At 46.7% G+C, this 25,720-nt stretch overlaps 1 protein-coding gene across 1 annotated transcript in view; it reads right to left on the minus strand.

Moving 5' to 3' along the window:
* LOC112261865 (A disintegrin and metalloproteinase with thrombospondin motifs 10-like) overlaps nucleotides 1-25,720 on the minus strand; it is a 54,829-nt gene that overhangs the window by 19,590 nt on the left and 9,519 nt on the right. Inside the window, exons 3-16 of the mRNA XM_042309863.1 lie at nucleotides 22,759-23,129; nucleotides 18,139-18,298; nucleotides 17,681-17,883; nucleotides 17,107-17,190; nucleotides 15,589-15,734; nucleotides 14,372-14,415; nucleotides 11,977-12,082; nucleotides 10,561-10,707; nucleotides 10,248-10,389; nucleotides 9,461-9,568; nucleotides 9,197-9,342; nucleotides 8,682-8,745; nucleotides 8,168-8,270; nucleotides 3,635-3,768 (exon numbers count right to left, since the gene is read on the minus strand). Coding sequence (XP_042165797.1) covers nucleotides 3,635-3,768; nucleotides 8,168-8,270; nucleotides 8,682-8,745; nucleotides 9,197-9,342; nucleotides 9,461-9,568; nucleotides 10,248-10,389; nucleotides 10,561-10,707; nucleotides 11,977-12,082; nucleotides 14,372-14,415; nucleotides 15,589-15,734; nucleotides 17,107-17,190; nucleotides 17,681-17,883; nucleotides 18,139-18,298; nucleotides 22,759-23,129 — 1,958 coding nt within the window. The remainder of the gene's footprint in view (nucleotides 1-3,634; nucleotides 3,769-8,167; nucleotides 8,271-8,681; nucleotides 8,746-9,196; nucleotides 9,343-9,460; nucleotides 9,569-10,247; nucleotides 10,390-10,560; nucleotides 10,708-11,976; nucleotides 12,083-14,371; nucleotides 14,416-15,588; nucleotides 15,735-17,106; nucleotides 17,191-17,680; nucleotides 17,884-18,138; nucleotides 18,299-22,758; nucleotides 23,130-25,720) is intronic.

Genomic DNA, 25,720 nt, shown 5'->3' on the forward strand with positions numbered 1-25,720 from the left:
CCTCTGGAGAGCCTTACGGTTGTGGGCGGAGCAGTTGCCGTACCAGGCGGTGATACAGCCCGACAGGATGCTCTCGATTGTGCATCTGTAAAAGTTTGTTTTTGGTGACAAGCCAAATTTCTTCAGCCTCCTGAGGTTGAAGAGGTGCTGCTGCACCTTCTTCACCACGCTGTCTGTGTGGGTGGACCAGGTTGCAGTTGTAAATGAGAACTTGTTCTCAACTCGCCTACCTGGTGAAATAAAGCTGAAATATATACACTGCTCAAAAAAATAAAAGGAACACTTAAACAGCACAATGTAACACCAAGTCAATCACACTTCTGTGAAATCAAACTGTCCACTTAGGAAGCAACACCGATTGACAATACATTTCACATGCTGTTGTGCAAATGGAATAGACAACAGGTGGAAATTATAGGCAATTAGCAAGACACCCCCAATAAAGGAGTGGTTCTGCAGGTGGGGACCACAGACCACTTCTCAGTTCCTATGCTTCCTGGCTGATGTTTTGGTCACTTTTGAATGCTGGCGGTGCTTTCACTCTAGTGGTAGCATGAGACGGAGTCTACAACCCACACAAGTGGCTCAGGTAGTGCAGCTCATCCAGGATGGCACATCAATGCAAGTTGTGGCAAGAAGGTTTGCTGCGTCTGTCAGCGTAGTGTCCAGAGCATGGAGGCGCTACCAGGAGACAGGCCAGTACATCAGGAGACGTGGAGGAGGCCGTAGGAGAGCAACAACCCAGCAGCAGGACCGCTACCTCCGCCTTTGTGCAAGGAGGAGCAGGAGGAGCACTGCAAGAGCCCTCCAAAATGACCTCCAGCGGGCCACAAATGTGCATGTGTCTGCTCAAACGGTCAGACACAGACTCCATGAGGGTGGTATGAGGGCCCGACGTCCACAGGTGGGGGTTGTGCTTACAGCCAACACCGTGCAGGACGTTTTTAATTTGCCAGAGAACACCAAGATTGGCAAATTCGCCACTGGCGCCCTGTGCTCTTCACAGATGAAAGCAGGTTCACACTGAGCACATGTGACAGACGTGACAGTCTGGAGAAGGCGTGGAGAAAGTTCTGCTGCCTGCAACATCCTCCAGCATGACCGGTTTGGCGGTGGGTCAGTCATGGTGTGGGGTGGCATTTCTTTGGGGGGCCGCACAGCCCTCCATGTGCGCGCCAGAGGTAGCCTGACTGCCATTAGGTACCGAGATGAGATCCTCAGACCCCTTGTGAGACCATATGCTGGTGCGGTTGGCCCTGGGTTCCTCCTAATGCAAGACAATGCTAGACCTCATGTGGCTGGAGTGTGTCAGCAGTTCCTGCAAGAGGAAGGCATTGATGCTATGGACTGGTCCGCCCGTTCCCCAGACCTGAATCCAATTGAGCACATCTGGGACATCATGTCTCTCTCCATCCACCAACGCCACGTTGCACCACAGACTGTCTAGGAGTTAGAGGATGCTTTAGTCCAGGTCTGGGAGGAGATCCCTCAGGAGACCATCTGCCACCTCATCAGGAGCATGCCCAGGCGTTGTAGGGAGGTCATACAGGCACGTGGAGGCCACACACACTACTGAGCCTCATTTTGACTTGTTTTAAGGACATTACATCAAAGTTGGATCAGCCTGTAGTGTGGTTTTCCACTTTAATTTTGAGTGTGACTCCAAATCCAGACCTCCATGGGTTGATAAATTTGATTTCCATTGATCATTTTTGTGTGATTTTGTTGTCAGCACATTCAACTATGTGAAGAAAAAAGTATTTCACGTTTGCTACTAGCAATCCCGGATCCGGGAGCGTAATCATAGCCTCAAACGAATTAGCATAACGCAGCGGACATAAATACCCCTAGAAACTTTTCCTATTCATGAAAATCGCAAATGAAATATATTCAAACACAAGCTTAGCCTTTTGTTAATCACACTGTCATCTCAGATTTTCAAAATATGTGTTACAGCCAACGCTAGACAAGCATTTGTGTAAGTTTATCATGGCATAATGCTATGCTAGGCTCTGCTGGCAGCAGGCAACATTTTCACGAAAATAAGAAAAGCAACCAAATTAAATAATTTACCTTTGAAGAACTTCGGATGTTTTCACTCAGGAGACTCCCAGTTAGATAGCAAATGTTCCTTTTTTCCAAAAAGATAATTTTTGTAGGCGAAATAGCTCCCGTTTGTTCATCATGCTTGGCTGAGAAATCGACCGGAAAATGCTACCACTACAACGCCAAACTTTTTTCCAAATTAGCTCCATAATAGCGACAGAAACATGGCAAACGTTGTTTAGGATCAATCCTCAAGGTGTTTTTAACATATATATTCGATAATATATCCGTCGAGGCAATTGGTTTCTCATAAGAAGCGATTGGAAAAATGGCTACCTCAGTATTTTACGCAAGATTTTCTGCGGGAGACACCATGTGACCACTTGCTAAATATGGTCCCTTACGGCTAATCTTCAACGGAAATGTGTAAAAAGACGTCACAATGCTGTAGACACCTTGGGGAATACGTAGAAAACGTAAGCTCATTCGTAGCTTATTCACAGCCATATAAGGACTCATTGGCATGAGGCAGTTTCAAAAAATGCGGCACTTCCTGGTTGGATTTTTATCTGGGTTTCGCCTGTAACATCAGTTCTGTTGCACTCACAGACAATATCTTTGCAGTTTTGGAAACGCCAGAGTGTTTTCTATCCAAAGCTGTCAATTATATGCATAGTCAAGCATCTTTTCATGACAAAATATCTTGTTTAAAACGGGAACGTTTTTCATCCAAAAATTTAAATATCGCCCCCTAGTCGCAAGAAGTTAATAAGAATATTTCATTCAGATCTAGGATGTGTTATTTTAGTGTTCCCTTAATTTTTTTGAGCAGTGTATATATATTTTTTTCATATGTTATTTTATAGTTTTGATGTCTTCACTATTATTCTACAATGTAGAAAACAGTAAAAATAAAGAAAAACCCTTGACTGTGTAGCTGACTTCACTTTATTGAAGAAAAATGTACTTATTATGACTGAGAAGTGGTTGTCCCACCTAGCTATCTTAAGTTGAACACACTTTACTGTAAGTCGCTCTGGATAAGAGAGTCTGTTAAATGACAAACATTTCAATGTAAATTTATCAGCCAAAACATGACACAAAAAACGTAGATAATGTAAAACATGGTCTAAGATACAACATATGCGAACATTATTAGATAATTACACATTATTAGACTATTGACATTAAAGGTAAAAAAATAAAAAATAACCAAATTTGTATTAAATGACTTATTTCCAGCAATTATAAAATAGTTTGACAACCATGTCTGTAAGCTTTAAAATTATATAAATCTCAACCGTTTATCTTTTCCAGTGATGAAGGCAAGGATGGTGGGTTATGCAAAATGTCTTTGACCACCTTTATCTCCTGATTGTTTTGGCATTCAGGTATGAAAAGTCACTTTCTGAGCACTTCTACAATGGGCAAATATGTATGGAAGGTTTTGTACAAATTCGTTCAAAAGGGGTGCTGTCAAAAAGTGATTGAATTCAAATGGATTTACCATTCAGCAAGACTAGTAGGAGGATGGGAGGGAGGAAAAGAGGGAGATAAATGAGGGCTAGAAAGGACAGAACAGTCTCACCTTGCACTCTCCGTTCACACAGACATCCAGAGAGTCGTCTCGACATGGCGTCCCGTCCACCACAGCCGGAGCACGCTCTGTGTAGAAGTTATATCCCTCCGCCAGGCAGTTCAGAGAGCAGAACTTCACTCCACCTGGTCAACAGAGAAGAGGAACATGAAACAAATCAATACAGGCAAACAGTAAGAGATCCATCATTCAATTTGGACCTTACGTCTGTCAGTCCAATATCTAAGCCATTACAAAAAGATCTTGACAAGAGCCCATGTGTTTTGGCAAGGACTTGACAATACCATAATAAATAAGTCAGAGGTTATTAAGAGCTGTACGTTTCATTAGGTGTCATGTAATACTCTTGGTAAACAACACAATCTAGCTTTTTAATCTGGCTGAGGGCCTCCTGAGTGGCTCAGTGGTCTAAGGCACATTGCAGTGCTAGAGGTGTTACTACAGACCCGGGTTCATTCCCGGGCTGCGCCGGGACGGTGCACAATTGGCCAGGCATCGTCCGGGTTAGGGGAGGGTGGGGCTTTACTTGGCTCATCGCGCTCTAGCGACTTCTTGTGGCAGGCTGAGTGCCTGCAGGCTGACCCCGGTTGCCAACTGGCTGGCGTTTCCTCTGACACATCACATAGGTGCGGCTGGCGGGTGTTAAGGAGCACGGTTAGGCAGGTCATGTTTCGGGGGACTCATGACTCTACCTTCGCCTCTCCCGAGCCAGTTGGGGAGTTGCAGTGATGAGACAAGAATTAAATTGGGGAGAAAAAGGAGGGTAAATAAAAAAGCTAGCTTGCGTTGACCAGAGAAGCAGCTGTGGAGGTCCCCTATAGAATCTCATCTGCAGCAGCCAGCAGAGACAACACCAAACTCAGCCATTTATATAGTACACACACTGTTTTCCACATCATTTCTTTGCTCAAACACGTATGCTGCTCTGCTGCCGTGTCGTGTTAGCAGCATTAACGCCAACACAATAACAAATTGCTTTTTTAGCACTTCCAGACCTGATACCTCCTTTCGGGTGAAGCACAATACAATGAATCCAGCCGTTCACCTTCATTACTGAGAAACCCCGCAGGCTGCTCTAATGTGTCTGATGGCCACGCATGGTATTTTAATGAGCTTTTGGGTTTTATGTTCGATGCAGTTAATTTGTTCTCCCACAGCTGTAAGGACTCGAGTGCCAAAAGCAGAGGGGGAGGTAGAAGGGGTCTAGAGGGAGGAGAGCACAATTTGGATTGCTAACATCAAGAGAACAAGCAGCTGAATGTGATTAAGTCCCCCCCCACACTCACCCACAACCACACAAAAGCTCACAACAAAAAAACAGAGGGAGCTAACAGAAATAGTGCATCTCTCAGCAGATTCCCTGTGAAAGAGGAATGTGCTTATCATGCAGACTAGCACAAAAACTGACAGGGAGAGAGGAAAGAGAGGGAGAGAGGAGAGAGAGGGAGAGAGGGAGAGAGGAAGAGAGAGGGAGAGAGGGAGAGAGGGGAAGGGAGAGAGGAAAGAGAGAGAGAGAGGGAGAGAGGGAGAGAGGAAAGAGAGGGAGAGAGAGAGAGAGGGAGAGAGGGAGAGAGGAAAGAGAGGGAGGAAAGAGAGAGAGAGAGGGGGGACTGGGGGCGGGGTTATTTGTGCACTGACAGGTGCTCTCATTTCTGCCACTTTACTGAGCATGCCAGCGACCACACTGAGCTATCTTACTGGCTGACAAGGCCAATCAATGTCTCAGCACGGAAACACACCAGCACACCTGCTCCCACATACACACACATCCACACAATGCAACACAACAGAACCACACACATGGTCTCACTTTACTCACCATCACCACCCTTTGGTCAGCATTATAACCTGGCCAGGCTCTGGTCATGTGAGAGCAGGAATAAAGTGCTAATCATGCCCTAAACAACTGGCAGTCACAACCAGGACCAGGAAGCAGACTTTCCACCAAGTCTCCCAGGAAGCTTCTCTCAGCCAGGGTGTCATAGCCCACCACAACCCCCCTCACAACCCCCCTGCAGACTGGGTGAGCAGCCGTGCACTAACATATCAGTTTATGGGCCTTAACAAGTAATCTAATACTGCCACGGCTGTGCACTAGCCAAATATACCCATTTCAAGCTAGTTCCACTGTTTGAAAAGCTCACTTTGGGCTCTGTTTGTGCTGGCACTGTAGGTACAGGTACACTATTTGTTGCCTGCGAGGCTAGCGGAGGATAAAGTGGTGGGATGATGGAAAACTCTAACTCCCATGGTGCTGTGCTTTGGCATGCCTGCTTCCAGTCTGAAGCGAAACAGGTTTGGATGCTGGATGGCTGACTGACTGACTTGGGGGGCCTGCTGGAGGAAGGCTGCCTGCGAAGGTTGTTGGACTGAGTGCAACAATGTGAATGGCTCATGCCTCTCAAAAAACAAATATGACTGCTAAAACGCTGCACGCTTTATTTAATGAACTGTCCTTGGCTGCCTGAGTCAAGCCCGACGGCTTGCTAGAGGTGTCTGAGTACAGGACAGAGAGAAGGAGAGAGGAAATGAGAAAGAGAGGGGGAAGAAAGCAGGATAGAGACAGAGAAAGAAAGAGGAAAGGGGAGTGAAGGAGTGAGTGAGTGAGTGAGTGAGTGAGGGGAGAGAAGGGGGCTGGGATGTGGGATCTGGCCATAACGCAGGGCAGACTATGGCACAGCTAGTATTTTAACAGTTGCAAGGGATTTCCATTGTAAAATCAGCTGACTTGATGAAAGAAGCACTTGTTGCCTGGAGTTGGAGAGGGCCTCTCTGTAAGCCATTATGTTATTGGACTGGTAGATTAAAGGCAGTTATGTCGTCGAAAGTATTTATCTTTTGCGTCCAGCGCAGTGCTCATCAAGCACAGGAATTCCAGCTGGGGATAGACTTTCCAGAACAAGCATATGGGAGCCAGACAGTAAACTTTCTTCAGCTTTCCCCTCTTCTCCTCTCTTCCCTTTCTGGGCCCACTGTCTGGCAGTACTCTGCTGCTCAGCTCTCTCTGTCTACTGCTGCTCAGCTCCCTCTATCTACTGCTGCTCAGCTCCCTCCATCTGCTGCTGCTCAGCTCCCTCCATCTGCTGCTGCTCAGCTCCCTCCATCTACTGCTGCTCAGCTCCCTCCAACTACTGCTACTCAGCTCCCTCCATCTACTGCTGCTCAGCTCCCTCCATCTGCTGCTGCTCAGCTCCCTCCATCTACTGCTGCTCAGCTCCCTCCATCTACTGCTGCTCAGCTCCCTCCATCTGCTGCTGCTCAGCTCCCTCCATCTACTGCTGCTCAGCTCCCTCCATCTACTGCTGCTCAGCTCCCTCCATCTACTGCTGCTCAGCTCCCTCCATCTACTGCTGCTCAGCTCCCTCCATCTACTGCTGCTCAGCTCCCTCCATCTACTGCTGCTCAGCTCCCTCCATCTACTGCTGCTCAGCTCCTCCATCTACTGCTGCTCAGCTCCCTCCATCTACTGCTGCTCAGCTCTCTCCATCTACTGCTGCTCAGCTCCCTCCATCTGCTGCTGCTCAGCTCCCTCCATCTACTGCTGTTCAGCTCCCTCCATCTACTGCTGCTCAGCTCCCTCCATCTACTGCTGCTCAGCTCCCTCCATCTACTGCTGCTCAGCTCCCTCCATCTACTGCTGCTCAGCTCCCTCCATCTACTGCTGCTCAGCTCCCTCCATCTACTGCTGCTCAGCTCCCTCCATCTACTGCTGCTCAGCTCCCTCCATCTACTGCTGCTCAGCTCCCTCCATCTACTGCTGCTCAGCTCTCTCCATCTACTGCTGCTCAGCTCCCTCCATCTACTGCTGTTCAGCTCCCTCCCTCCATCTGCTGCTGCTCAGCTCCCTCCATCTACTGCTGCTCAGCTCCCTCCATCTACTGCTGCTCAGCTCTCTCCATCTACTGCTGCTCAGCTCCCTCCATCTACTGCTGCTCAGCTCCCTCCATCTACTGCTGCTCAGCTCCCTCCATCTACTGCTGCTCAGCTCTCTACATCTACTGCTGTTCAGCTCTCTCCATCTACTGCTGCTCAGCTCCCTCCATCTACTGCTGCTCAGCTCCCTCCATCTACTGCTGCTCAGCTCCCTCCGTCTGCTGCTTTTCAGCTCCCTCCATCTACTGCTGCTCAGCTCCCTCCATCTACTGCTGTTCAGCTCCCTCCATCTGCTGCTGCTCAGCTCCCTCCATCTACTGCTGCTCAGCTCTCTCCATCTACTGCTGCTCAGCTCCCTCCATCTACTGCTGCTCAGCTCTCTCCATCTACTGCTGCTCAGCTCCCTCCATCTACTGCTGCTCAGCTCCCTCCGTCTGCTGCTTTTCAGCTCCCTCCATCTGCTGCTGCTCAGCTCCTTCCATCTACTGCTGCTCTGTTCTCTATCTGGAAACTCCAGGTGTGTCTGCTCTAATATCAGCTCTCTCCATATCTACAGACGCTTTCAGCCTGCAATGACCACCGAGCAGACACCTCTGTAATGATGTAACACAGCCTGCTGTGGAGGGGGGTACACACACATACTGTACCCACCTCCCCTGTAGGGTTTCCAGGTGTAGAATTTCCCCCGGAAAGTAACGTTGTCGAAGTCGGAGCACTGAATCTCCCGGAAATCCTGAGAGCCTGCAGGGCACTCCTAAAACAGACACACACAGAGTGGCACAGAAGAGCTGTATGTCAGTCAAATCTCAGGCCCCCACTGTATCCCTCCCTTGTCTCTCTCGCTGCCAGCAGTCATTTACAGTAATACTCACAGTAGCCTCTACACTCCACCACACACACACACACACACACACACACACACACACACACACACACACACACACACACACACACACACACACACACACACACACACACACACACACACACACACACACACACACAAAGTGAGGGATTTAGTTTGGGGCTGGGCAGGCTGCGGTTAATTAGGTCAGTCTGAGAGCTGTAGATCTGAGTTGAGAGCTGGGCCTGGCCAGGATGAGTATGTGATGGAACTGTAGGCCTTTCAGAGAGAGCTGCTGCTTCGCTCTGCTCCACCACTCACGTCAATATTGCACGATCTGAAGCGCTTCCTCTCTCCCAGACAATACTTTCCACCAATGGTTGGCCTGGAACCAGAAAAGCAGAGGCGAAACACATCTGAGTGCAATTTAACAAAAACTCCCCAATGACACTGGCATCTATTCTCCTCCCGCCTGGCTGGCCGGGCTCTACCACCCTGTTTCAATCTCAAACAGTCTGTCTTTTTATTAGTTAGCTATCCAAGCCAATCAAACTCCTCAGTAGAAACACCAGAGAGAAGTCAGTTTGCCACTATCTGTGTTAAAACTTTATTACGGCTGTCATTGTCGCACGTGGGTGATTATAGTGGGGTGTTAAAATGATTGGTGGTAGACTGATGTCTCTCATCCTCAACAAACAGTTGTGCTTGGAAGTTAGGAAGAGCCAGTCAGATACAATCCCATGACTTTACAGTCGTACAGTGGCTGGGAATCCAATGGCAAATCCCTATAGACAGAGTTGAGATCCACATCACCCTCCATCTGCAGCACCACTCACCTGGGGCTGTCACAATGGCGGATGGAGGAGGACACTCCTCCCCCACAGGTACGGCTGCACTCTTCCCAGGGAGTCCAGAGACCCCAGCCGCCGTCCACCCCCTCTGGCCTCGTCCCGTAGACCACACACACTCTCTTATAGCACCACTAAAGTACACACACAGGGGAGGGACAAGGTGTGGAACTATTTTTTTTCTTTTTCAAATTGACATTTGCACACCAAACACCCCCATTTCTGCTGGTAATGGAACATCCCAGTGCTTACCCCTTTCTCTATGGTATTGGTTTGACAGATGGTTCCTTCGGCGGCGGGTATGCTGCTGGTGATGCAGCGGTTGCTCTTGCTCATGCACCACAGCTCACTGCAGACTTCCTGCAGGCACAGAGAGAGCTGTTAGAGTGCGTCCATTTCAGCTCATATAGAGACAACAGGCCCTGATGAGCCCAGCCAGGAGGGCCCACTGACACGGAGCAGACGGAACCAGGTTGGTTCAACTACCTCTGGTCTCTGTGGTCTTAATGTATTTAAGACTTATGGCGTTTTATTTTATTGTATACATCTGCTCTGACTACATAGTATCAATGATAATGACACTATAAAGTGCTATTTTGTTCCAGATGTCCGTTCACTCAGCTGTTGGGCCAATAAAATAGACTGTCTAATAAAATAAAGGTAGCACAAGACTTCTTCAGAAATTCTTAACACATGGGGACAAAATCCAGTGGGACTGGATAACAAAAAGGGGGAAAAAAACTCTAGCTGGGAGACAAATAAATATCAGTCAAAATCCAGGGGCTACTCTGTCTGCCATCATGCTGCCCTGGTCAGGGTGGGCAGAGAGCCAAAGATATGCCAGAGGACAATCTGCACATGGTACTAATGGATCAGACAGTTGATTGGAGCATGGCGCTTGCAACACCAGAGTTGGGAGTATAATTCCTACACGGGCCACACACACAGTACTGAATGTATCTGCCTGGTAAAAATGACCATACAGCCTTATTAAGCGAGTTCGAGGAGGAGGAAGAAGATGAGGAAGGTGATTAGGTACCCCATATTTACACTGCCGAGACTTCACTCCATATTGGAAGCGGCACTGCTCATCTGCATCGTAGGCCTGGCCGGGGGCCGTAGTGGGGTACAAAAAATCCTGCTTGGGGGGGACGTTGTTGAGGCAGGAACCCATGCCTGAGCTACAGGGATACAAACAGGAGAAGACACTGAAAAAGAGGTCCCAACACAACAAAGATGGACGTCACCTCACTTGGAATGCACCCAGTTAATCTACCCCACAATAAACTCATGATCAACTTTATAACTCCTTATGCTTCCACTTTGTTGTACTGTATGTGCTGTACACTCACTCCAGGAAGTTGGTGATGTAGTCTCGGCTGCAGGCGGACCAGACAAAAGGGTTGGTCTTCATGGTGATGTGTGCAGCCATCAGCTTGGCTGTCTCCTGACTACGGGAGCCACAGCCGTTGCCAACTCCGTCATGGTTCATCCCAAACCTGCAGGGAGAGAGAGATGGTACTGTGTTGATATATCACCTGGTCAACTGAGTATGTGTGAAATATTGGGGTATTGGTATCGGGCAAAAGGCAAGTTCTTTACTCATATATCATCTCTGTTAAACTCGTATTAACACCATGAGCTCTGTCTCTGAGGTCTGTGCAGATTTAACAGACAGCAAAGTATCTCTGTGCTTTCTCACACACACACACACACACACACACACACACACACACACACACACACACACACACACACACACACACACACACACACACACACACACACACACACACACACACACACACACACACACACACACACACACACACACAGTTAAAGACTAGGCCCGCCGTCTAGACAGCCCCAGGGTATAAGCACCCCATCCAGTTCAAAGGTACCTGGACTAGCCATTAGGGGGGAGCACCAATGGGTTTGCCACCTGTGAAAATACCTCTGAGGCCTGTGTCCGCACGTAGGTAAATGGCACACTCAATTACTTAGCAGAAATTGTGGATTTTCAAAAATGATACAAAGTAATGGCTTTTGAAAGGAAAACATCAGAATCCTCTTTCATGGCAGGGAATGAAGAGGCTTGGAAATGTCCGGTGGAGCATACACCTAGATAAATATGTATGCATGAGTAAGTGAGGCAGATCGGCTGGTATGCCAGGCCAGCAAGTAAAACAAAATGTCTTGGAGGGAAGGTACAAAAGAAATGCCTACTGCCAGGCACTGTGGTAGGCCCAGAATGAAATACTGTACCGGCCACACTCGTAACTTGTTCCACTTGTTATAAATAGCACATGACTGAAAGAAAATATAAAGTTATTAACACGTTCTCAATTGATGGAAATTACTCATGGAGGTAGTTACGTAACTTCTCCCTCTGGTACGGCTCTAATCTAACAGCAATCTCGCTAGTAGGTTGGGCTTTGGATAAGTTTAGCTCAGGTCAGCCCAGCCCAGGGGTGCTTGGGTAAGGGCAGGGGGCATGGGGGTGTAAGGGAAGAAAGGCAGGACCAGAAGCCAGGTACAGGGGCAGGGTCTCCTGTGTGGGGTCCCAGGTAACACCAGTGAAAGAGTGGTCTGTTGAAACAGCGCAGGTCCATAAAGCAGAAACAGAGCCTAACACCAAAGGGTGTGTGTGTCAAAGGTGTGTTTATGATGACTGTAACGAAGGCTAGAACTGGGGCTCTGATGATTTTCCTGGTCAGGTCCCGTGGTCAGTAAAAGGGTAATATAGGTGATGTGGGCAAGCTTCTTACGTGTGTCCTATTTCATGGGCGATGGTGAAGGCTGTGGCCAGGCCAATGTCCTCGTTGATGCTGCAGCTCCTCTCTGGCTCACACATCCCTCCCACTGGTGCTAGACCTGGAACAGAGAGACACACAATACTGTCACTAACATAGCCATACATGTCCATTCACATTCATACATACAGAGATTATGCAAATATCAAAATACATACAGTTACATGCTAACACATAACATACACAGGTAACTGACAAAATAAAGGACACAACATAAAGTGTCTTACACTATATATACAAAAGCATGTGGACCCCCCTTCAAATGAGTGGATTTGGCTATTTCAGCCACACCCATAACATCGAGCACACCGCCATGCAATCTCCATAGACAAACATTGACAGTAGAATGGCCTTATTGAAGAGCTCAGTGACTCTCAATGTGGCAACGTCATAGGATGCCACCTTTCCAACAAGTCAGTTCGTCAAATTTCTGCCCTGCTAGAGCTACCCAGTCAACTGTAAGTGCTGTTATTGTGAAGTGGCAAAGTGGTAGGCCACACAAGCTCACAGAACGGAACCGCCAAGTGCTGAAGCGAATAATGCTTAAAAATAGTTTGTCCTCGGTTGCAACACTCACTACCGAGTTCCAAACTGCCTCTGGAAACAACGTCAGCACAAGAACTGTTCGTCGGGAGCTTCTTGAAATGGATTTCCATGGCCGAGCAGCCACACAAAAGCCTAAGATCACCATGCACAATGCCAAGCGTAAGATGGAGTGGTGTAAAGCTCGCCGCCATTGGACTCTGGAGCAGTGGAAACGTGATCTCTGGATTTATGAATTACGCTTCACCATCTGGCAGATGCCAGGAGTACGCTACCTACCCGACCTCGAGATCGGTGTGGAAGAACTTGACTGGCCTGCACAGAGCCCTGATCGCAACCCCATTGAACAACTAATTCTCGTGGCTGAATGGAAGCAAGTCCCCGCAGCAATGTTCGGAACATCTAATGGAAAGCCTTCCCAGAAGAGTGGAGGCTGGTATAGCAACAAAGGGGGGACCAACTCCATATTAATGCCCAGGATTTTGGAATGAGATGTTCAAAGAGCAGGTGTCCAGATACAATCATGTAGTGTAATAGGTAATAGGTAATGTAGTGTAATAGGGCATTGTGCCACCAGAACAACTTCAATGTGCCTTGGCATTCTACGAGTGTCTGGAACTCTATTGGAGGGATGCGACACCCTTCTTGGTGTTTCGTTGATGGTGGAAAACGCTGTCTCAGGCGCCGCTCCAGAATCTCCCATAAGTGTTCAATTGGGTTGAGAACTGGTAACTGACACACACACACACACACTTTAAACCCCCTTTGAGAACCCTCTTTCAAAGTCACTGAAATCTCTTCTTGTAGCCATGGTAGTGAAAATAATGGGCAACTGGACATTTTTATACTTGACCCTAAGCATGATGGGATGTTAATTGCTTAATTAACTCAGGAACTACACTTGGGTGGAAGCACCTGCTTTCAATCTTTGTATCCCTCAGTTACTCAAGTGTTTCCTTTATTTTGGCAGTTACTTTATATATTTATATAAACTTAACCAAAACCTAAAAACCTAGATTCTGCATCTACATGTCACTCTAAAGGCGTCCGCATGCTTTAGTTTGGCTAGCGGCTAGCGGAACTCGACTAGCCGAACAGAACAAGTGCGCTCGCATACTCCTTTAAAAGATCGCTTGAAAAACGAGAAAAAAACGGCAATAGTATTGTTTGTCTGTTAAAAAAGTCTGAATTAATCTAAGATAACTCAAGAAATCTGTCATTACATTTTACGTGTTTGCCGAAATGATCTTAGCTGCGCAATTTTACATCTAACTAAGATGTTCAGTGCAGTATTTTTCCATTTAAAAAATATGCATGAAAACGAGTCGACTCTCGTTGCATGACAACAAAGACTTTATTGACGAATCACTGACGAAGGGGCGTAGACTTCGGATGAAAACTCTGGTATGCCTCCAGAAAAGAATGTATGTGCCTGCACAACCAAAAAACCCGAATCGAAGTCAAAAACAAACAAAAACGTCACTAAATCTCGTTATAATATACGCACGAACTCTACCAAACTGTTTTGGCTGGGAAGCATGCGGACGCCTTAAGACTGTGCTAGTCAGTCATGCTGGTCAGTCAGCTGCAGCAGAGATGTGGTAGTTAAGTACTTAATAGTGAGGGAGTGAGAAGTGAAAATGAGGGCAGTTTTCTGAGTCACATCCCCTCCCCTGGCTGCTCTAGATTATATATAGTCTGACACTGAAGCTCAGTGCTTCCCAACAAGCGACCTGTGTGCAGTGTGTGTAGCCAGGGTTAGCCCTCTCCTGGGCTGGGCGGGGGCAGGTTTGACCAGATGTCCTACCTAGGGTTCCACATGGCTTGTTCTTGTAGATGCAGATGTCGTACCTGGGAACAGCAAGGAAAATAAACCAGGCCATTTACTCAAATGAATAGTCTGGCAGTCGGTGCTTCCACACCCTGACAGGTACTCACACTTAAACATACATTGAGCAAAAAGCATTCACACACGTAATCACACACACAGACTCTCTCTCACACACACACACACGCGTGCGCATGCACACAGACATCCACTCTTTCTCTCCTCTCTCTTCTCTCTCTTTGTCTCTCCCTCCCTCTCTTTCTCCTCTCTCTCTCAGAGGCAGTTATGGACACACAACAGACTTGATAAGTGACTGATACGGTCTGAACAATGGCAGGAAATAAAAGGATGCTTACTGCAGTGTCCTCTGGACATTTTCAATCCCTCTTTGATAAAAGTTTTCATATAAAGAACCTATTCTCACAGATCTAACATCCCAAGACACTCCAAGAAAAGAGAATACAAGCGAGTAGGAACAGTGGCCCATGCATGGGCAGAGCAGCGTTTTTCAGTGAATGGTGCTCTGTTGTATCTCTCTACAGTATTGTGTTACTGCTGTTGCTGTTTTCCCCCTAAATAGAGCGCCTCTCTATTTCTGAAACTATACTTTGCTTCCTTGGCCCGGCTCAGGGCTGTCAGATTCAAGGCAGCTGTACTCTGATTCTTCTCTCTCTCTCTCTCTCTCTCTCTCTCTCTCTCTCTTTCTCTCACTACCTCTTTCATTCTTTCTCCCTCCCTCTCCACAGCGTTCTCCCTCCAGATGCTCAGTTGAGCAGAACAGCCTAAGTTTCGTCACTCCAGACAGGACCAGACACAAACGCACACTTGGCAAAAATGAGAGGCCATGGGGCAAGAGAAAGAGCCAGTGAACTCAGAGGGCAGGATATGGAGTCAGTTCTTACTAAAACCCTAATCCAAAGAAGAATAAATTGAGCACAATATATTATCTTTTCCAATAGACTCAATAGTGGATCGTTAAGGAATTAGGCTAGAGAGGGTTTAATTATGTGTATTGACAATGCTAGCTTGTGCCCTTTGGTACTAAGAGCTGTATTCTGTCTTAAGATCTGTGCACTTATCTCGAATTCTTGAGCAAGTCTCCCATTGAGGTCAATGAATGACTTATGTGAAAGTCTGAGTTGTGCATGCTTATCTCACTGAATCACTAAGAATGTTCCGGTGCTGGGAGTGCTGACCTGGTGATGAGCACGGCAGTGTCGTGGTGAGCGATGCCGTTGTCTGGGATGGCATTCCCGTTGCCATTCCGGTTCTGGATGGATTTCTGCCACTTACAGAAGCTGTCCAGGGACTTCCCTGCATGGTGGTTGATCTCTAGAGTCGGCTGACAGAGACAGAGAGGGAATACAAACTGAAACCAACATAATCTGGAAGAGTACAGTGAAATAATCAAATGACTGTATAATCACCTTCAGGTTTTCATAGATGTGCCACTTTTACTATCTGCAACAACCTGACAATAATTTACAGGCCTGAAAGAGTAATGAGACAGACATTCCCCATGTGGAACAATAATACATTTTTACTACATGAACAGAATTGACCAGTTCAACCATAGCTGTGCAATGAGCCTAGTATTAAGCAGCCCTGCCCTCTGCCACGGGGCTATTGGACTGAGCTGATGAGGACAGGAGCTCCCTCTGCTTTGCTCTCTTGCTGCCATTGGCCGCCTTGGCAGAGGTGAGGGAATGCTCTCCTGGCCACAGCTGGCTAAGGCTCGTAACACAGGAATGCCCATGGTGGTGACATAACTAGTAATTGTCTCATCCCACAATCCTTCATCTCTGGGCTCAGTGGGCTGGCTAGTCTATTTTGTTTTCCAGGGGCAGTTTTCAGCTGGAAATGACAGACCCGCTCCACTCTTCTCAGCGAGACTACTTTTGGTCTTACCCCAACCTCAACAGACCGAACAGCAAGAATAATACTAATAGTACTGCTAATGATCATAACATTTATTTATTCATTTCTTTCTTTGTCAGATGGCATATGCCCGGGGCAAATTACAGGGGATTATTTTCAGCTGTCTAGTATGAATCATACAGGTTGTTATTAGACTGCCACGGTGTCTTCACCGCAAAACCACTAGTCTCCCTCAGATACCATTTGAATCATCTGTAGGAAGGCTTATTAGGTCCACATTACGTCAGAGAGTGTAACCCTGTCCTGGCACTCAGTCTGACCGCATGCCGTTCGCAGCACGGGGCCTGGCTGACTGGCCTGGTGGACAGGACCGGGACCAAGCACTGACATGACCTTCATGTCAATCCCCAGGCAGTAGGTGGATAAGACACTGGGCCACAGTGAGGCATGCCTGCCTGCCTGCCTGCCTGCCTGCCTGCCCGCCTGCCTGCACTTTTTCTAGAGCCCTTTTTTCTAGAGCACTAATGTGCGTCATATCAACGACCCGAGAGGTCACCAGCAACAACAAATGCAGTCATGGCTGGGCTGCTTGGCAGGTCGCTCTCTCTCCACTGCCACAAACGGCTCTGCTTACAAGTTTACACCGAGAGCAGCGGAGGAAAGACACTTAAGCCAAGAATTTGACACAAACAAGGAGCTCATAGATGCTGGCCCAGGAAACCAAGCTGGACTGGACTGGGATGCGGAGCAGAGCAGAGGCAAGGTGGATGGATGCAGACTCCACTGAGTCCATTCAAAGGCAGAGATTTTTCCAGAATGGGTCTAGAAAAGAATACCTGGTCCTCCATGAGCAGGATGAGGCGGGTCACCACGATGTTCACTGCGTTCCCCAGGCTAGAATCCTGGAACAGTTTGGCAACCTGACCTCCAGGGAAACAAGAAAAGACCAGTCTTAAAAAGAGCTGACACATCATTCATCACTATCACTTACAACCCAAGGGAAAGACACTTGTCATTATTGACACAACTCGTGTAATTTGGGTTACTTTACAATGTGCTTCTGTAGTTTCCTCTGAATGGGCTTTTGTGACAAGATGGATGCAGAACAGTAAAATAAGGCCAACCATTCATTAAAGGCATTCCAGACATGAGTGTGTGTGTAGCCATCTGAGCGACAGGGTGTGAAGTGATATCCTGTAAAATAACTACTACTGCAGATGTCATGACCTCAGCTACACTATCTGCAGGTGAAGACAGGAGAACCATTCAACACAGTAACAACAATCCTAGACTCAATCCTCAACACAGTCACAATAAAGTAGGACAATAGGAGATTATGGGGCTTTAAAAAAAAAAATCATACTTTTTCACCCTGCAAGTTGTAGTGATCTGACTCGATGTGAAACTTACAATATTCATGACAGCCAGGATGTACTGCTCGATGTCCCGGCGGCCGTGGTACCCCACCATCATCTTGTCGGCCACCACCAGTGTTTCTACGTAGCGCTCCCTGCTCACAGACCTCTTCAGGGGCAGCTGGCCTCGGCTGATGGGGTTGGGAGGAGTCTTCAGAGTCCTCTGCCACCAGGCCATGCCTTTACCTGGCTTCTCATCTGAGACACAGTCACACAGACAGAGATAGGGGCTGATGGTATTGATAGAGGAAAGGGTACACTACCTGATAAGAGCCACTCCACAACATTTTGACTGATGGTAAGAGTGACATTAAGGTGAATGTATTAAAATTAGGTTATTATTCCCTGTAAACTGAGACTGCTGTACAGAGTATCATAAACTATGCTAATACAATCATAAGTTGGAAGTTTAAAGGGTCCTGTTGTGCCCAGTACCCAGACAGCTCTACCTACCGATGACACCACAGGACTGGTCCATGTACTGGTGGCGAAGAGATGACCTCTTGTAAACCACATGGGGGCGGCCCTTCCCCCTCTCCGCCCTAGTGAGGTTTTCGGCCGGGGTCAGAGGCTCGACGAGGTACTCTTCACCGCCCACCACGATCACCCCCTGCTGGAAAAGCCAGGGGCCCTCTGAAGGTTGGTGGTGACGGGACAAGAACTGACATGCACGGAAGTCCCTATCTCTGCTGTCTGTCAGGCCATTTACAGTAGCACTGTCTACAACCAGCCCTGTGACACCTCATCTCCCCTCAGTGGATACACTACACTGACACGTACACAAAACCCACACACATTCACATACAGCACATACGCACACACACATAACACACACATGCATACCAACACAACACATACACGCACACGCACACACACACACTTTTACACTCATCATTTTCTGTTGCTACTCTGTTCGTTATTTTACTCTTATTATGATTTATCCTGATGCCTAGTCACTATACCCTGCCTTCATGTACATATCTACCTCAGATATCTTATTATTATCTATCCTGATGCCTAGTCACTATACCCTGCCTTCATGTACATATCTACCTCAAATACCTTATTATTATCTATCCTGATGCCTAGTCACTATACCCTGCCTTCATGTACATATCTACCTCAAATATCTTATTATTATCTACCCTGATGCCTAGTCACTATACCCTGCCTTCATGTACATATCTACCTCAAATATCTTATTATTATCTATTCTGATGCCTAGTCACTATACCCTGCCTTCATGTACATATCTACCTCAAATATCTTATTATTATCTATCCTGATGCCTAGTCACTATACCCTGCCTTCATGTACATATCTACCTCAAATACCTTATTATTATCTATCCTGATGCCTAGTCACTATACCCTGCCTTCATGTACATATCTACCTCAAATACCTTATTATTATCTATCCTGATGCCTAGTCACTATACCCTGCCTTCATGTACATATCTACCTCAAATATCTTATTATCTATCCTGATGCCTAGTCACTATACCCTGCCTTCATGTACATATCTACCTCAAATACCTTATTATTATCTATCCTGATGCCTAGTCACTATACCCTGTCATGTACATATCTACCTCAAATACCTTATTATTATTTATCCTGATGCCTAGTCACTATACCCTGCCTTCATGTACATATCTACCTCAAATACCTTATTATTATCTATCCTGATGCCTAGTCACTATACCCTGCCTTCATGTACATATCTACCTCAAATATCTTATTATTATCTATCCTGATGCCTAGTCACTATACCCTGCCTTCATGTACATATCTACCTCAAATACCTTATTATTATCTATCCTGATGCCTAGTCACTATACCCTGCCTTCATGTACATATCTACCTCAAATATCTTATTATCTATCCTGATGCCTAGTCACTATACCCTGCCTTCATGTACATATCTACCTCAAATACCTTATTATTATCTATCCTGATGCCTAGTCACTATACCCTGCCTTCATGTACATATCTACCTCAAATACCTTATTATTATCTATCCTGATGCCTAGTCACTATACCCTGCCATGTACATATCTACCTCAAATACCTCGTTCCTCTGCATATTGATCTGGTACTCCCTGTATATAGCTCCACATTGATCTGGTACTGGTACTCCCTGTATATAGCTCCACATTGATCTGGAACTGGTACTCCCTGTATATAGCTCCACATTGGTCTGGTACTGGTACTCCCTGTATATAGCTCCACATTGATCTGGTACTGGTACTCCCTGTATATAGCTCCACATTGATCTGGAACTGGTACTCCCTGTATATAGCTCCACATTGGTCTGGTACTGGTACTCCCTGTATATAGCTCCACATTGATCTGGTACTGGTACTCCCTGTATATAGCTCCACATTGATCTGGTACATGTACTCCCTGTATATAGCTCCACAATGATCTGGTACTGGTACTCCCTGTATATAGCTCCACAATGATCTGGTACTGGTACTCCCTGTATATAGCTCCACAATGATCTGGTACTGGTACTCCCTGTATATAGCTCCACAATGATCTGGTACTGGTACTCCCTGTATATAGCTCCACAATGATCTGGTACTGGTACTCCCTGTATATAGCTCCACAATGATCTGGTACTGGTACTCCCTGTATATAGCTCCACATTGATCTGGTACTGGTACTCCCTGTATATAGCTCCACAATGATCTGGTACTGGTACTCCCTGTATATAGCTCCACAATGATCTGGTACTGGTACTCCCTGTATATAGCTCCACAATGATCTGGTACTGGTACTCCCTGTATATAGCTCCACAATGATCTGGTACTGGTACTCCCTGTATATAGCTCCACAATGATCTGGTACTGGTACTCCCTGTATATAGCTCCACAATGATCTGGTACTGGTACTCCCTGTATATAGCTCCACAATGATCTGGTACTGGTACTCCCTGTATATAGCTCCACAATGATCTGGTACTGGTACTCCCTGTATATAGCTCCACATTGATCTGGTACTGGTACTCCCTGTATATAGCTCCACAATGATCTGGTACTGGTACTCCCTGTATATAGCTCCACAATGATCTGGTACTGGTACTCCCTGTATATAGCTCCACAATGATCTGGTACTGGTACTCCTGTATATAGCTCCACAATGATCTGGTACTGGTACTCCTGTATATAGCTCCACAATGATCTGGTACTGGTACTCCCTGTATATAGCTCCACATTGATCTGGTACTGGTACTCCCTGTATATAGCTCCACAATGATCTGGTACTGGTACTCCCTGTATATAGCTCCACAATGATCTGGTACTGGTACTCCCTGTATATAGCTCCACAATGATCTGGTACTGGTACTCCCTGTATATAGCTCCACAATGATCTGGTACTGGTACTCCCTGTATATAGCTCCACAATGATCTGGTACTGGTACTCCTGTATATAGCTCCACAATGATCTGGTACTGGTACTCCCTGTATATAGCTCCACAATGATCTGGTACTGGTACTCCCTGTATATAGCTCCACAATGATCTGGTACTGGTACTCCCTGTATATAGCTCCACAATGATCTGGTACTGGTACTCCCTGTATATAGCTCCACAATGATCTGGTACTGGTACTCCCTGTATATAGCTCCACAATGATCTGGTACTGGTACTCCTGTATATAGCTCCACAATGATCTGGTACTGGTACTCCCTGTATATAGCTCCACAATGATCTGGTACTGGTACTCCCTGTATATAGCTCCACAATGATCTGGTACTGGTACTCCCTGTATATAGCTCCACAATGATCTGGTACTGGTACTCCCTGTATATAGCTCCACAATGATCTGGTACTGGTACTCCCTGTATATAGCTCCACAATGATCTGGTACTGGTACTCCCTGTATATAGCTCCACAATGATCTTGTACTGGTACTCCCTGTATATAGCTCTATTCTTGTGTATTTTATTTTATTGCTCTTGTGTTGCTATTTGTATTTTTATTTGTATTATCATTTTTAACTCTGCGTTGCTGGGAAGGGCTCTTAAGCATGCATTTCACAGTTAGGTCTACATCCGTTGTATCTGGCGCATGTGACAAATACATTTTTACTTGATTTGATATAGTACATACTGTAACTATCCCTGGCCTGGATGATAATCATATCAGTCTCTCATCAACCTGGGTCTAAACAAACACAGGCTCTCACCACGCTCCTAAGCGGTTCTGTAGGTCAGATACATAGGGAGAGTGATCCTATCTGAGTGGGGATTCATGAGTCTTTCCACAGAGAGGAGATGGGGAGACGCTGTAACACTTCCCCTGATTAGATCTTTTGGCTGCAGCCTCCGAGGGTCACACTGAGTCTCTACAATAGCGGCGCACTTTCAGAGTGCACCTAATCCTGTAATGTGTTTAGTGATGCTCTCATGGACACACAGCAGATTCCCTGCTGAATTAAGTTACGCTAGTCTGACCACAACTAATTATGTGTGGGGTTTATTAACACTTTGTGAGCAGATTAAATTCTTGGTTGTATTTACCCCTGTTATTATGGGCCCAATTAGTTATTAGCTGTAAAGACATCACAAGAATCAATGGACAAGGAGAATGCTTTTATCTGTCAAAAGGCATATTGGAATTGTATTATTTAACTGATTTCATTAAATCAAAAAGGTCTGCCGTGGGCGGTGGTGCTAGCTGGCTACTGAATGGTTGAGACGTACAGCTGTGAACATGCCTTAGTGATGTTATGAGTTGTGACCAGCAGGGGAAGTCTGGTGATAAGAATGGGCTTTGGGAATACCTTGTTTATGCAGGTGCATTACTGTTCCAGGCCTAGAATAGTATGTGACCAGACAGATGCCCTGGTCTAGTCCAGGGTCAGAGCTAACCTAGTACACAGAATCATAATGTTACACTCAGAGGAATCCTCTGGAGCTCCATTAACCCTGGGTCCCCTGAGGCCAAGGACAACAGCACAACAACACAACAGGGCAACAAGACAACAGGAAATCAGGACAACAAGACAAGAGACTATAGGACGACAGGCCAGTGGTGCTAGCAGTACTAGATGGGTCAGGTTCTTACCAGGCCGTTACAGTTGCTGAGAGCCACCATGCTGGAGTGGGGCTGACCCTGCAGGTGGCCTACATAGAGACACTGGGGGGCATAAGGGTGGCTCCAGGCCAGACGGCCCCTCCTCCAGTACTCCACACGGAACTGGTGGGACAGCAGGCCCCCCTGCAGGGTCAAGTTGAGGAAGAAGTTAGTTTTGGTGGTGGAGAGTTGGTAGTACAGCTGGGACAGGTCCTGTTGCTGGTCCTCAGCACTGCGGTGGCTCCGCCGGTGGTGGTTGGGGCTGTCTGCACCTCCATCCTCTGTGTCCAGGGTCTCGCCCTGCGGCCCCACACGAACCGGGATGACAATTTCATACTGGCCCAGGCTGGACAGGAACGTAGCTGGACAGAGACAGAGAGAGGAGAGAGAGAGAGAGAGAGAGCGCGACAGAGCACAAATGTCAAATTTGACATTTCAATTCAACTTTGGTAAAATATACAGTATGTGCATTATCATCAAGGCTTAAAGCTCTCGAGGACAGGCCAGAGTCAGTCGTGATTAGTGAGATTCTTGAGGACTTCTCAGTCTATGCTATCCCTCCCAAGGCCAAAGGATGTCTCCATGGCAACCCTGAAATCGTATACTTCCTGTCTCCGGCTTTGCGCCCGGAGATTTATTGTCCAAACACAACGCTCCAAACACTGCACTAACAGGGGAAAGGTAAACAGAAATGAGCCCAGTTTTCATCAAGGCCTTTAGCCTTGTTTTGTGGAGAAACAGCCCTCCCCACTGAGAGTAAACAGGCAGGGATTAGTGTCTGTACCTTAAGTCTATGCCCGGCCTCTCTGTATACATGGCCAGGCCAGCATAAACAAACAGCAAGCACCATTACAGCTCCCCAGATCCCTCCAACCCCTAGACCCATTTCACATCCTTCAGCACATTCTGCAACGGCCAGTTATAGGAGCTTTGAATAACTCCCTTACACCATTTTAGACAACATACACAAATTGCCCCAAATAAAAAGTAGTATTTTCATGGTATTTACATAGGAAAGCCTCATGGAGGGCTGGAGTGGACTGGGCAGCATTCAGATAAAATAGATTGTTTCAAAAGTCTACACCCAATCTCGCCTCCTCCATCACCCCCTCCACCCCTACGTGGATCCACAGCTGTACAGCTGCTCCGCGTGCCCTGATTGCCTGCCTGCCTGCTTTGCTCTGTGGCGCTCTCTCTGCAGCGCAGCAGTAATCTGTCCAGACACAGCCACCTGATAAGCCTGTCTAATTAATGAGTGTGAGGCAGCTAGTGAGCTGACTTGGCTCCACCACTGTTTTCATAAGGCTGCCATACGGCTGTCGGTCCTCTCCCAATGAACTGTGCCCACATGTGCAGGGTACTTCAAAAGGGAAATATGGTTGGTACAATGGAAATGAGGGGAGCAAAGTTTTCTGTACAGTATAAGAGTACAGTAGGTCTTAGTCTGGTCTGAAGGGTCGCATGGCGTCTGATCCTCTCCCAGGTCCCCTACTGGTTCAGAGGCCCAGCCAACTATAGGTCATCACCCAGTGCTCATGTTATCACAAGACACCATTGGGCATAAAACTGATGGAAAGCTGCTCCCAGCTCTATGGCACCACAGGGCGAACCATTCTTCAGATTATTTTGATCTATTATCTCATCCCCAGGAGGAAGAAACTATCATTACTTACCAATAAACACAACCGGTAAAACAGAGAGGCCCATAAAAGAGTGCTCACCTTTTATCAAATAAACTGCCATACGCACTACCCAGGATTTGGTTTATTTGAGCTTTTAGAAGAAAGGAACCTTTAATTAGCCTCTTTAAAAATAGAAAAGGAAACGAAAACAGTGGCCCTTTTTACTGTAACGTTCCCAGAGAGGCTACTACCTCCCTTTCTCTTTTTCTCTCTCTCTCTCTGCACCAGATGTGCTGCAGCTGTCTCTAGATTGGGCAGAGTGGTGAGAGGCTCTCTGGTCTCTCTCTCCAGTCTGTCATCCATGCCTGGCTGAAAGAGTCAATCTCAGCCTCAGTCACCATAGGGCCCTGTCAGCAGTTCCTCTACTCAATGCTTATAACTCTGCTCTCAGCTCTGTCTGCCCTGTCTGTCACCATCTCTGTCTCCCTCCATGTCTCCTTGTCTGTCAGTATTTCTGCCAGTCTGTGTCGTCTGCCTGTCTGTATCCGTCGGCCTGTCTGTCGGCCCGTCTATCTGTTGGCCTGTCTATCTGCCTGTCAGCCAGTCTGTCTGTCTGTCTCTCGGCCTGTCTGTCTGTCTGTCACGTCTCGGCCTGGGACAGTTGACTGTCTGAGTTATAAGACTGTGGTGCGGATCCTCAGTCTGAGGGAAAAGTTATACACATATACAGTGCATTAGGAACATATTCAGATCCCTTGACTTTTTCCACATTTTGTTACATCACAGCCTTATTCTAAAAGGGATTAAATGACATGTTTTCCTCATCAATCTACACTAGCGGTCGACCGATTAATCAGCATGGCCGATTAATTACAGCCGATAAAAAGTTTTCATAACAATCAGTAATGGGCCTTTTTGGGCGCCGATTATGGCAGATTACATTGAAATCCACGAGGAAACTGCGTGCCAGCCTGACCACCTGTTACACGAGTGCAGCGTCAAAAGGACCTTGTGGCTGAGAGGAGCCAAGGTAAGTTGCTAGCTAGCATTAAACTTATCTTATAAAAAACAATCAATCTTCACATAATCACTAGTTAAGTACACATGGTTGATGATATTACTAGGTTAACTAGCTTGTCCTGCGTTGTATATAATGAATGCGACGCCTGTTAATTTTTAATCGAATCACAACCTACTTCAAATTCGGCAAATCGGTGATGATTTAATAGGGATAGGCGTCCCGTCAACGGGACAGTTGTAAATCATGCAGCGCCTTGTGTCACGATTTGAGAGAAATAACAAATGTCGGTACATACAAGAGTTTTATATCG

The sequence above is a fragment of the Oncorhynchus tshawytscha genome, linkage group LG01 (genome assembly GCF_018296145.1).
Source record: "Oncorhynchus tshawytscha isolate Ot180627B linkage group LG01, Otsh_v2.0, whole genome shotgun sequence".
NCBI lineage: Eukaryota > Metazoa > Chordata > Actinopteri > Salmoniformes > Salmonidae > Oncorhynchus > Oncorhynchus tshawytscha.